At 35.1% G+C, this 12,079-nt stretch overlaps 1 protein-coding gene across 12 annotated transcripts in view; it reads left to right on the top strand.

The window, feature by feature from the left end:
- The window catches only part of ITGB6 (integrin subunit beta 6), a 56,927-nt gene that overhangs the window by 23,832 nt on the left and 21,016 nt on the right, over positions 1–12,079 (top strand). For 11 of the 12 annotated variants that reach the window (XR_014585734.1, XM_083840804.1, XM_083840806.1 and 8 more), the window contains 7 exons: positions 222–301; positions 2,587–2,791; positions 3,720–3,966; positions 4,768–4,933; positions 5,483–5,644; positions 6,369–6,464; positions 11,081–11,170. Coding sequence is in view for 11 of the 12 variants with exons in the window: in XM_083840804.1 (XP_083696930.1) it covers positions 222–301; positions 2,587–2,791; positions 3,720–3,966; positions 4,768–4,933; positions 5,483–5,644; positions 6,369–6,464; positions 11,081–11,170 (1,046 nt within the window). In the remaining variant the exon portion in view is untranslated. Of the gene's footprint in view, positions 1–221; positions 302–2,586; positions 2,792–3,679; positions 3,967–4,767; positions 4,934–5,482; positions 5,645–6,368; positions 6,465–11,080; positions 11,171–12,079 lie in introns of those variants that run through there. The other variant, XM_083840801.1, reaches the window with a different exon arrangement.

The raw sequence follows: 12,079 nt of genomic DNA, 5'->3' as shown, positions 1-12,079 counted from the left end.
AAAAGTAAGTATGTTAATTGTCAGTAATTGTATTGTTTCTCCAGAGAGTTAATATTCTACCGATAGAAACATCTCTATGAAATAACGTTATCAGTAATCCTAAATATGGCTAAATGTGTGCATTTTTCACTTCCCACATTCTCTAACTAGCCAGATTCATCATAAAGCGAATGATTAAGCACATTATTAACAGTCTTTTGTCTTCTTTGATTTAAATTTAGGGACCTGTTCTCAGGAAAGTGCAGTGACTTGTGAAGATTGTGTGCTTTCCGGACCACACTGTGCTTGGTGTTTCCAAGAGGTAGATGATACAAAAAATTTCAAAGTAAAACTTGAAATGTTTGTAGTAGCTCTGAGTGATGAAGTATTGACTTAATTGGGTTAGCCTGTGGTTTTGTAATGCATGCAGTGCTTAGTGAAGCCTTTCTGAGGATCAAAAGTGGAATTCAAATATAGACTTTAAGCCGTATTATTCTTTTTTTTTTTTAAACTAAAGGCAGAAATAAACTTAAAGGCAGAAATAAAAGTGCTTTTAGAGGGGCTCAGGTCATCAGCCCCAGGGCTGACTCACCCAGAGCACTAAGGATGAAGCATCAAGTGCCAGACCAGACTGCATCTTACATTATATCGTCATATACCAATTCAGACAGTATAAACAGAAAGTACTTCAGTCAGTCAGTTTGCACATGCAAATGATCAATCTTATTATCAAAATTAGTGTTTGCAAAATAGTTAACTATCACAATTAAAAACTTGCCAGAAATAGTAGAGAGATAAAATCAGTACTTTTAATGGTAGTTTCTGATTTACACTTTTGTTGCTATTGCTAAGCAGCAAAATGATATATAGGATGGTACTAATGTGCTGCTGCATGAAGTATCTGACAAAGATCAAAAAGTACCTTCTTTTTAAAGAAGTTTGCTAAAAATAATTTAGCAATTTGCATATAATGTTACCATGGGGGGAAAAGTAATAATTAAAAAAATATATTTTTTTTCAGCAGTTTTTGTTTGTACTTAACATCCAAAACAGGTTTTACTTGAAATGAAATTTGATCACATGATTTCAACTATTGTCACATATTTTTTTTTAAAAAAATCTCTACAGGATAAAAACATGTCATCTAGCTATATTTGAAATATTAGTTTGCTTCTGTATGCATGTTCTAAAAAGCCAGCAATTCTAAGTGTGTAACTACCAGAGATGATATTCTCCCTGCAAAATTTTTGGAATCTTACATGATCTCTATGTGTGCTGTAATCAAGAAGCAATTGGTGAGAGTCTTCTCCAGGCAAAGACGTCAGACTTGGTCTGAAGCACAATAAACAGCTGCTCCCACCAGGTGTCTCAGTGTTGCTTCCACAAAAATACACAAGATCTTTGACAGTCTTCATCCATGCAGGATGAAATTTTGGTTGGAAAGGAGAGGCCAAGTTCTATTTTTAATAAGTTTAAAGTAAAATTGTTTTGCTGTGGATAGGGAGTTTCTCAGTTACTGAATTCAGAGAGTATTTGTGGTGTAATGGCTGAACCCAAGATTGCTTGCCCAAACCTGGGAGAAAAGAATGGTCCCATGCTATGGGCCTGTGACCATCAACCAGGTATTGCCAGTTCTGCCAGGCATTTCCCAGGTTTTGACCAAAAAGAGTGGTTTCCAGTTCAGGAGGCAGCTGACTGATTCTGCAGATCTAAATTCTAGACATAACTCTAGGAAATGCTAATAAGGCACAGAAGCTTCTTTGTAAAACTGACCATTAACTTCACTACTACATGGGGATAATACCCACCTTGCAGCAGTGTTGTGGAGAAGAATGCATAACAAGTGCTTTGAAATGACGAAAAAAAATAAACTGCAAGATATCCAAGTGATATTGATAGGCTTGTGGTTCCCTCCGTGGGGGAGAAGGTCAAGGAGGGCGCTGAGCCAAATGTGAGCAGACAAACGTGAGCACAGTGGGAGCCCAACGAGTGCTGGAGAGCAAGGGGAGCTGTGGTGCTTGCTGGGCACCAGTCAGGGTAATGCGGACATTCCACCTGCTTCAGTGAATGAGTAAAATGAGTGTTGAGGAGAAAGAGTAGGTCAGAAGGAAACAAAGTGATCAGTGAACTCTAGGCACCCCACCTCCAGTTTCTCAGAAAATGTGTAGGAGTTTATTATTTGCTTTAGTGTTATTAAATATTCCACCAGCAGTTCAAACACTGTTTAGGAATTTGTGGCATAGTCCTGTAAGTGATTTCCTTAGGAAAAAAAAAGCTCACAGGGGCTTTGTGTTCCCATTCCCAGTGCTGAGAGAAGCCAAATGTAAGTGGCACAATTCCCATTCCCCAACAATAGAGCAGTTTCTTCCAGGACACCAGACTGGTGTAAGTTACATTAATTATACACCTGTGCGACATGACCCATGAAGGGCAAATTTAGCTTTCCATGCCACCTAGTTCTCTTTCTGCACTAGTCTGCACTTATTGTATAACTTGCACCTTTTGTTTCTGGTTCCCCTGCATTGGATTGACCTTTTGTCAGCCAGGTGCTGGTGGCCAGTCAGTAAATACATTTAACTCATCCATTCCTTTTCCTGTTTGCTTTAGAATTACACCGACTCAGCTGGAATTCATGGGAGGTGTGATACCCCAGAAAACCTTTTATCAAAAGGATGCCAGTTGAATTTCATTGAATTTCCCATTTCAGAAGTGGAAATTCACAGAAACAAGCCACTAACTATATTGACCCAGAAGAACAATTCTGATGTCACGCAGATTTCTCCTCAAAAATTAACTCTCAAACTGCGACCAGGTAAATCACTCAGTTCGTAAATACAGGATTTATTTTTTTCTGCTGATGTGATATACTGAGATACTGTGATATACTCAGACTGAATGGTGTAAAAAAAATCTTGATAAAATACAAAATACCTGTGTTGAGTCCAAAATTATCTGTCATTTGACTCATCAAATGAAATCTATGTTCGGTTCAAAATCCTTCAGAAGTGCTGGGTATATCATAAAAGTAAGGATTTAATTTTTAGTTCATCTATTCTCTGTCAATTAAGGTGGCTTTGAGAGAATGGAAAGCCCCATACCTCTCCAGCCCTGTTTTTGTTGCCTCTCCCTCTGCAGGTCTGGCAAATAGCATATATGCAGTATAAAAATCTTGCCTTGAGGATTTACAAGGTACTAGCGACATTTATGGAAGTACTCCAGACCTACTCTGGGGTCCGTGATGTGAATTTTTCATGGAGAAAATTTGGTATAAAGAAACATAAGAAACATCCAGTTAGGTCATACTATGCGACTAAGATTGCATGTTGCAATTGTGTTGCAATTGAGAATAAAACCTGGTGTACGCTCTGTTTTTCTTTGTTTTTCTAACATACATGGCGTATTCCATAAGTGTTACCTTCAGTTTTAATTAGCTTCCTATCTGAATTTTTCTGCATACTGCTCAAAAGATGTTCTTATATTTTATATAATAGCAATCAGTTGTAGTCCATGGCTACGGCCTTACTAAAGAACAGTTTAGAAAAAACACTAGAACAGCTTTAATTTTTCGGACAGTCAATTTGAGATTTTTGTTGCCAGGGAATTATTTTCTTAATTGTACTGATGATTTCAAAAACTGAATGATTTTCAGTATATGTGTAAGTTTATGAACTAACTGACCTTGTTCTTAACTTCTACCTAGAAGTACTAAGATGTATCCCATTTTCCCATGACCTTCACAGGACATGAAGAAACAATACAGATCAAGGTTCGCCAAAGTGAAGATTATCCAATTGATCTCTATTACCTCATGGATCTATCAGCTTCCATGGATGATGATTTGAATACAATAAAAGAGTTAGGCTCAACTCTTTCCAAAGAAATGTCAAAGCTGACAAGCAACTTCAGGCTGGGTTTTGGATCTTTTGTTGAAAAACCAGTTTCACCATTTATCAAAACTACAGCTGAAGAAATAAACAACCCTTGCAGGTAGGCAGGGAAAGTACCTGCATCTGTTTGCATGCCAACATTAAGTCATAATATTAATCTTGAGGGTAAAATCCAATTTAACAGCCTCACTGGAATCTCTTCTCCATTCTAGGAGTAACTGAGTCAGTTTGGGAAACAAGATTTGATTCTTTTAGTTTCACACTCTGAAACTGTTGTGTCTTATGTTATTTAAAGAGAGGAATTTGGATAAGCAAATAATAATTGATTAGCAAATAGGTATTCTACATATATATATATATAAAAGATTTTTATGACACTGCTATCCTAAACGGATTCACACTAATACCCAACACAGAATAGCAGTTTCATTCATTTACCTGTCAACGTTGTTTTCCTGTTTTTGTGTGTGTCTTTTTCCTTGAGGCCTAGCAGTATCCTCTAAACCTGTGCTCCAGTCCTTTCTACAAGGAGGAGAAGATGGCTCTCCAGCCTTCGCTGCTCTGCAGTCTGAAGCAGGAATGGAGAAGCCTGATGGTATTTTCTAAATGTCATTAAGGGACTACAGATCCAAAGTGCTTCTGAGTATGAAAACAAAATGTGGCAAAGAGCACAGGCTAAATTACTCTGCTTTAAGTGGCATTTCCTATGCTTTATGCAGGCTTGCGTGCAACCCAACTGAGTGTATCTGTGCTCTGTGATTCTCTTATGCTTTTCACTGGACTTATCTCAGACACAGAAGAGAGATGCATAACCAAAAACTAATCCAGACAGGCCTGCAAAGTAGCCATTGTAGTGATTTTCTCTCTGCGTCATCCATAAACTGTCTCATTTCTTATGCAGAAGTGTACCATATGAGTGCTTACCCACCTTTGGATACAAACATGTTTTGCCACTAACAAATGATGCTGAAAGATTCAATGAAATTGTGAAAGGACAAAAAATCTCTGCTAATATAGATACTCCAGAGGGAGGATTTGATGCAATTATGCAGGCAGCTGTTTGCAAGGTAATTGAAAACTGTAGGTATGATATCAGTTATTCTGTATGTTTCCACTTCCACTACTGTGTGTGTGGTTATATATCAAATAAGCAGATCATTATTTTTCAAGATTTTTTAATGCAGTCCAAGAGCCTCATTAGGTTTGTGTGAAAATACTTTTGGCTGTATCACGTTAAACATGCATATTGCAATATTTTAGTGTTTCTTTTTAATTGCCAGGGATAATTATTAGGTCTGTGTTCTTGATTGTTTTTTCTTTAAATATTTTTGATTAACTATGTTTAGAGTAGTAAGCAGATTGAATTGAACATGGCCAGCACATTTTAGTAAACAAGAGAATGGGAATATGAAATGTTAGCCAAACAATAGAATGAACACCAACATCTCTTTCAAGATAATGAGACTCGGTCTTACAAGAGATGAAGTGACGTTTTTGATTTACCTTTTAAGATGTTTCTCTTCATTTGTTTTGAGATGTCATTCTCTAAATCTTTTGATGCTTTTCTATTTGTGAGTATAATACAGCCTGCTAAACTAATGTTTTTTTAATGGCAGGAAAAAATTGGATGGAGGAATGATTCTCTGCATTTGCTGGTGTTTGTGAGTGATGCCGATTCCCACTTCGGGATGGACAGTAAGCTGGCAGGGATTGTTATTCCTAATGATGGAAACTGTCATTTGGACCACAACAATGAATATTCCATGTCAACTGTTCTGGTAATTTGCTATGAACTTTGTATAACTCTTACATTCTGTAAAAATTAAAGATAAATTTAAATAAGCAAATTTGAAAGCTAGTGAAAGTATACCTTTACCACTGAAGTTTGTAAAAGTTGTGGAATCCAGACATTTGCCATTATCTATTTTATTAGTAGTTGCAAATTTTTGTAAAAAGAGAACAATTTGTTTGTATGGAATTATGATAGATTATAACTGTGAAAGAAAAAAAGCATATATCTTATTCCTGATAACCTGGAAAACATGTGGGACAGGACTGACTAGTATTTCCTCATACAGGGAATTTTGTCATACTCATTAATCTTGTTCCCTGTAAGGGTGTGAATTCAAGAGTTCAGAAAGCTTTAGGACACTGTTCATGTGGGAAAATTTCCCAGCTTAAGATGCAGTGACCAAAACTAGTACAAATTCCAATTTCCTTTGGCACAGTGTTGTTATTCAGACTGTATCACAGATGCTACTGAACCCAGTGTCCCAGTGTGGAGGTCAACACTGTACTTTTCTCAAAGGAACTTTCTTAAAATCAAGGCAAGGAAATTACATACACTTCTATTTTGTATACATCTACTGCCCAACTATAGTTTATTTTATGCTGATAATATAGTATTAATTATGTTCAGTTGACTGTGTTTTATGGGAGATAATTAGCAACTGGACGTACGTGAAAAATGCATTGATGTGGCTCTCTTCTGTTTGTTTTCAGGAGTATCCCACAATTGGACAATTAATTGACAAACTTGTGCAAAACAATGTTTTATTAATTTTTGCAGTAACAAATGAACAAGTTCACATATATGAGGTGAGGAAACTAAAATGTTCAGTTCTTTAGTATTTGCTTTAAGGTTCACTGTTTTTCATAGCTAATATAATAATTTCAGTATTAAGGATCCAATTCTGCAAGGTATTTATGTAATAAAAATATCTAGGAAATTACATATCAGAGGCATAGAAAGGCTCTTTTACTTGGAAAATGCTTCTTCACATACTGATTTTGAAGTTCTTATGTAACTTTCAAATTGGATTTCAAGCTGAATCACACTGCAATTTTTAAGTCGATAGACAAGGACTGTCAAACTAAGCATTTCTAAACTATTCAGTGTAATCAGTATGATCAACCTTTCGTATTTTGTGAGGCTAGGTAAGGACAGTTGAGCCTGTTAATCCTTTTATAAAACAAGAAAGTGAGCATCTTCATGTTCAACTCTGAGATAATTCTTTTTTTCAGCTGACCTGAGAGTTTTATTTATTTTTCTTTCAGTACACACCAGTACTGTTTTCTGTTTCTATTTTCCTATTTTCTGTCCTCTCTGTAGCCCAGAGAAGGCCCTCAGTGCTTCTGTGGCTGGTTCCAGTTGTAGAGGTGTCTTGAATAAGGATAATACTCCAGGTGTTGGACAAAAGTTATAAGAGTGAGATCTTTCACAAAATGATTCTCAGATTATAACCTTAGCAATGGAGGAAGCACTCTTCATCTTGGAGCATTTTTAAAAAATATATTGAATTCTGAGCTGAAGAGTGAAAATTCAAATCAATAATAGTAGAAGGCAATCACTTTCAAATTTAGTGGGATTCTACAATCATAGTGTAGCATAGTTAAAATTTGTGCATTAAGAAACTTTTACTAAATCTTATTGTTCAACCATTTCTTAATAGGGGCCCAATTTATGACAAGTGAAATATTTACACTAATTTCAATAGGCACTGAACGACTAAGGGCTGTTCTAGAAAGTAGCTTGGAAGTATCTTTGATTTACAGAGCCTTATTTTGTCCAAAGAAATTTTCTTTTACTGATGGCATTATATTTTCCCTTGAAAATTGCTGGTGGTCACCCTCAGAGTTGGCCAACAGTGTTCTTATCAGGGGGTTTATATTTCAGTATCCCTCTGTCAGTGTTATTCCAGTATCTGTTATCAAGTGGCACCCTTTGTTCACTGGGAACACTAAACAAAGATTTATACCTTACAAAAAAAAAATGCAAGTCATTGTTAAAGCAACTGTAGAAATTTTTGTTCTTGTTACTTTCTTAGAAAAGAAAAAAGCTACTAGCTATCTCCTATCTTGTAGGGCATATAGGAATCCCATTGAATATATTCTATCTGCTACTTTCATCTTTTCAGTACTGCTTTCTGTCACTTAATTGGATTTCTGTAGTTGGTATGCTCTGCTTTCTATTCTGTAGATGTAAAAAATCTGACAAAGCAAATACAAAAATCGAGTCTCGCAGTGTCATTTTTTTTTTTTAAAAAAAGCATACTTTCAAGGGTGTATGTAGGACATGCAAACGGGACTCTAGTGTCATGTTTTCATCTGCATGATTCAAATTTATAAATGTAAACATGCAGTCATCTGTGTTTAAGAGTGCAAAAAGAATAAAGCAAGGCAATAAGATTTATTCTTGTGTTAAGGCCGGTGTTCATATGGCCTGGAAGAGCTGGGAGAGGAGACTAAACTGGCACTTGGGTGTCACCATTAAACCCCTCTGTTTTGTTTTTTTTTGTTGTTTTGGTTTGGTTTTTTTGAAGCCTCAGTGATGGAGATTCTGCAGTTTCCCATATTCTCCCGTATTAAAAAAACCCTCCCAAGCTTAATTATCGTTTGAGGTAGAAAACTTCTCCCCAGATACTTTATCTAAAATCTACTTGAACTCAGCATCTAATTATATCAGACCCAAAATTGACTGCTCTTATTTATAATTCAGTTATTGGGGACAAATGTGCATTAAAACGACTGTGAGGACTTAGAAAGCATCTTTTTAAATAGACTTGATAGATTCCAGTAGTCTTAAGTGCAGTGTTCAGACTGGCAAATATATATTTTATATTTCTAGCCCTGTGTAATCTCCAACAGTTTAGCCCAAAATAATTTGGTCATTTAATATTCTCAATCCTCTTCAACTGAATTTTCAGTTTATACACTTAAATGTGTACATATTACCTAACACAAAAATATTATGGATTGCATGAGCACAAAATATATATCCCTGTAATACAGCTGGTTTTAGTTTTGATCCTCCCATACGACATACAGCTACTTCCCTTAAAAGAGGGGGAAGTTTTAGGTCTGATGCTCTCCCTGTCAAGTTTGTCGTGATTTGCCTGATCACAAGAACTTTAAAAGCAGTCATGTGGAAACATTTGTAAAGCCACTCAAAATTAAATGCAAGAGAGTGGAGGAAGGTCCTTATGCTGAGCCCTGATCATTTGAGATTTTATTTATGAGAAAAGATTTTAAAAACAAAATGTATATTCCTTTAAAATATATTCACATCTAAGGTTTCATATCATTAGTTTCAACTGAGTCTTACCAAAGAAGCAAGGAATATACTTATTTTTTTAAAACTATTCACTTAGAAAGTGTCTGTGAATATTGCAATTACAGTGATATTTTGATGAACTGTAAATCCTATTTTGGTACAAAAGAAAACACTAGTCTTCAAGGTTTCATCAAGTAATTATTATTATTGATATTATTTGTTTTCAAGCAGAATTCTTTAAAAATTATTCAAACTAGTTGAGCGAAAAGGTTATCTCTTTAATCCTAACAAAGAGCACTGCTTAAAAAAGCAGAAATTACTCTTTTTTGAAAAAATATTTGTTTTTATATCACAGAAGAATACAGCTTGAAAATTGACTTATTTCAGATTGTATTTCAGTGCTGAAAATTGAATTAAAAATATTAGTCTCCAAACTTATTCAGAATTTCAAATTTATTTTTTTTTTAATAAATTTGGTATGACACTTTATGCTGAAAATCCTTCTGTCATTTACACTGCTAAAAGTTAAACATAGCCCTACTGAACTAAAACGTATAATTCTCAAATTGCATTAACATGAATGAGAGAATCTCTAGAAAAAGGCAGGTCATCTTTTGATGAATATTTGCTTGAAGACTAAATTCAATGGCATCCTCTGGATAGTTTTGTGGTGGTAGCACTCCAAAAGCATCAGTATGTCTCATCCTGTTAATGGTTATTAGAAATTGTGCTAAAAAGTAGGGTTTAACCAATGAGCTGGAGGTTCACACTTAGACTGGGAATGCACCATCATCTTTGTATTAGCATGCAGTGAGTTTTTCTTCAAAGAGGAGATGAAGTCTTCAGAACGGGATATCCCCGCTGTTTGGTTTGCATGCCACAGATTAAAGGATGCTAGACTTTAAATTCCAAGTCTATTGTCTTTTTTTATAATTGGCTCTTGGAAGGTCCACATTTACAAAATGGAGACTTTCAGTATTCTCAGAATACTTGAGAGAGCACTACTCACAAGAGGAGGCAGGAATGCAAAGTCACCAGCTGTAACATAAAATGTAGTTAATCCCACTGATTTACAATAGCACTTGAGAAATCTAACGAATGATAAGTATTCCATACATAATGTATAAAGTAATCACAGTGCTTTTGGAGATTGAAGTATAGGGCGATATAAGAGTATCAAATTATCCATGTTTATTAATAGTTATCTGGAATTTTTTAAATTAACAGCATTGATATTATGATAAATTACAGATGAAAACGAATGCTACAATGTGTGCTTTTAACTATGACCATCTACTATTCTCAAAAGGCATAGGTACAAACAAGTGAAATTCACGTAGTTAACAATCAGGCAAGATAAATTTTAATCAAGCATATTTAAAGTCTATCTGCTAGATGTCATTTTAGTGTCACAATACTATTTAATGAAAAAAAAAAGAGAAAGAAAACTTACCACTGAAATAAATTCTTAAATTGGCACTATATTATTAACATAAAGTCAACATACAACATAAATATCAACATAAAGTCATAGCCCCTGATCACTGGAAAATGTGTGGGGTGTTACAGCAATCAGAAACCAGCAGCAGTTTTTTAAGGGCCTTTGTTTGAAGTTCTTGTAACCCTTAGTTGAAACTTCTTAACTTTTGTGTGTTCACTAACAAGATTCCAAGATTCTCAGTTGCTTGCAAGGACAAAAAAAAGTGACTGCTGTCATTGAATGTAGGGTTCAAGACTCAAATGTTACAGCAACAGTTGAGCAGCTGAATCTCTTTTTTTGTTTATTTTTTGTTTTTGTTTTTAAAGAAAATCACAATGGTTGAAAGAACCATTCTATCAACAGTTGAGAATTGAAAATTTAGAATTTTTCATTCTAAATCTTAAAAAATTTAGCTAGAAAATACTACAGCATCAAACTTCCAAGCACACTTAGCAGTTCCTGTCCCACTAATTGTCAGTGAAACTAGCACTTATCAATAGGATTTTTACTAATATTGCAAGTGTGTTATTGAGTCAGCAAGAGTCCTTGAAAATGTGACTATTATTTATTTCAGTTGCCTCCAAAGTATTTCATTCTTTTTCAGATGATAGCTCCTTGTCACCTACCTTATCATCTAGTCTTTATTTATGTTTAATTTTTTTCATTTTTTCATGTTTTCAGAACTATGCGAAGCTTATTCCTGGAGCTACTGTTGGACGACTGCAGAAGGATTCTGGAAATATTCTTCAGTTGATAATTGCTGCATATCAGGTAAGGTGTTTATAATGTGTTTTCTTCCTGCATGTCTGTATTTTCACAGTCAGATTGCAATTTGGTAAATACAAGCGTCTTTGATTTTTTTTTTTTGATTTTTTTTTCTGCGCTGATTATAAGAACATAATTTTTTGTGCTTAGTTGTTGACCTTTCCTGTAAAGATTTTGTAAAGATTTCCTGTGAAGATTTTGTTCACCCTGAGGACTAAGTGAGCATAGAAACAGTAGTTTTACTTGTAAAACTTTAACTCGTTACACTCTATTGAAATGCTTAGTTAACCAAATTAAATTTTGACTTTCTAATCTACAGAGTGAATGCTTTGGCAACGTTCACTCTGTAGATTAGAAAGTCAAAATTACCATTTATTAATTGTTGTTAAAAATCGGGATTTAGAGCCACAACAGTAAGACACCAGTCATGCAATTCACTATTAACTTCTGATAACTGTTAGCTATCAAACTGTCACCAGGCAAAGAAAATGGGACACGATCTGTAACTAGCACTTGCTTTTGCTATGCAGTGCACTACGGAGAGTGACTGAGAGGTGGTAGCAGGTACCATGGCATAGGCAGTATTGTAGCAGTGCTTTGCTGAAAAGCTTTTTTTATAGGTTTATTCTGGATTCTGCATGCTTAGTTAGGTTTATTTCCAAAGTACGTTGAATCTCCATTAACCAGTGATACCACATTCACTTAAGGTTGAGTGTTCTGTTACTTAGAACTATATCCATATAGTTCATGGTTTTCCAAACAGAATTCCCATAAATTTCTGTCACTCCTTACTTGTGCTGGAATGCTAAACTCACATTAGTATGTCTTCTGTCTTGCCTTTCTCATAGTCCTCTATTTCATGCTTACTCTAAAGCCTTCTTTAATATAGGAATTCAGGTCTTCCAGTTCAATACT

Source organism: Anser anser (genome assembly GCF_964211835.1).
Source record: "Anser anser genome assembly, chromosome: 6".
Taxonomy (NCBI): domain Eukaryota; kingdom Metazoa; phylum Chordata; class Aves; order Anseriformes; family Anatidae; genus Anser; species Anser anser.
This window is presented reverse-complemented; position numbering and strand designations above follow the sequence as displayed.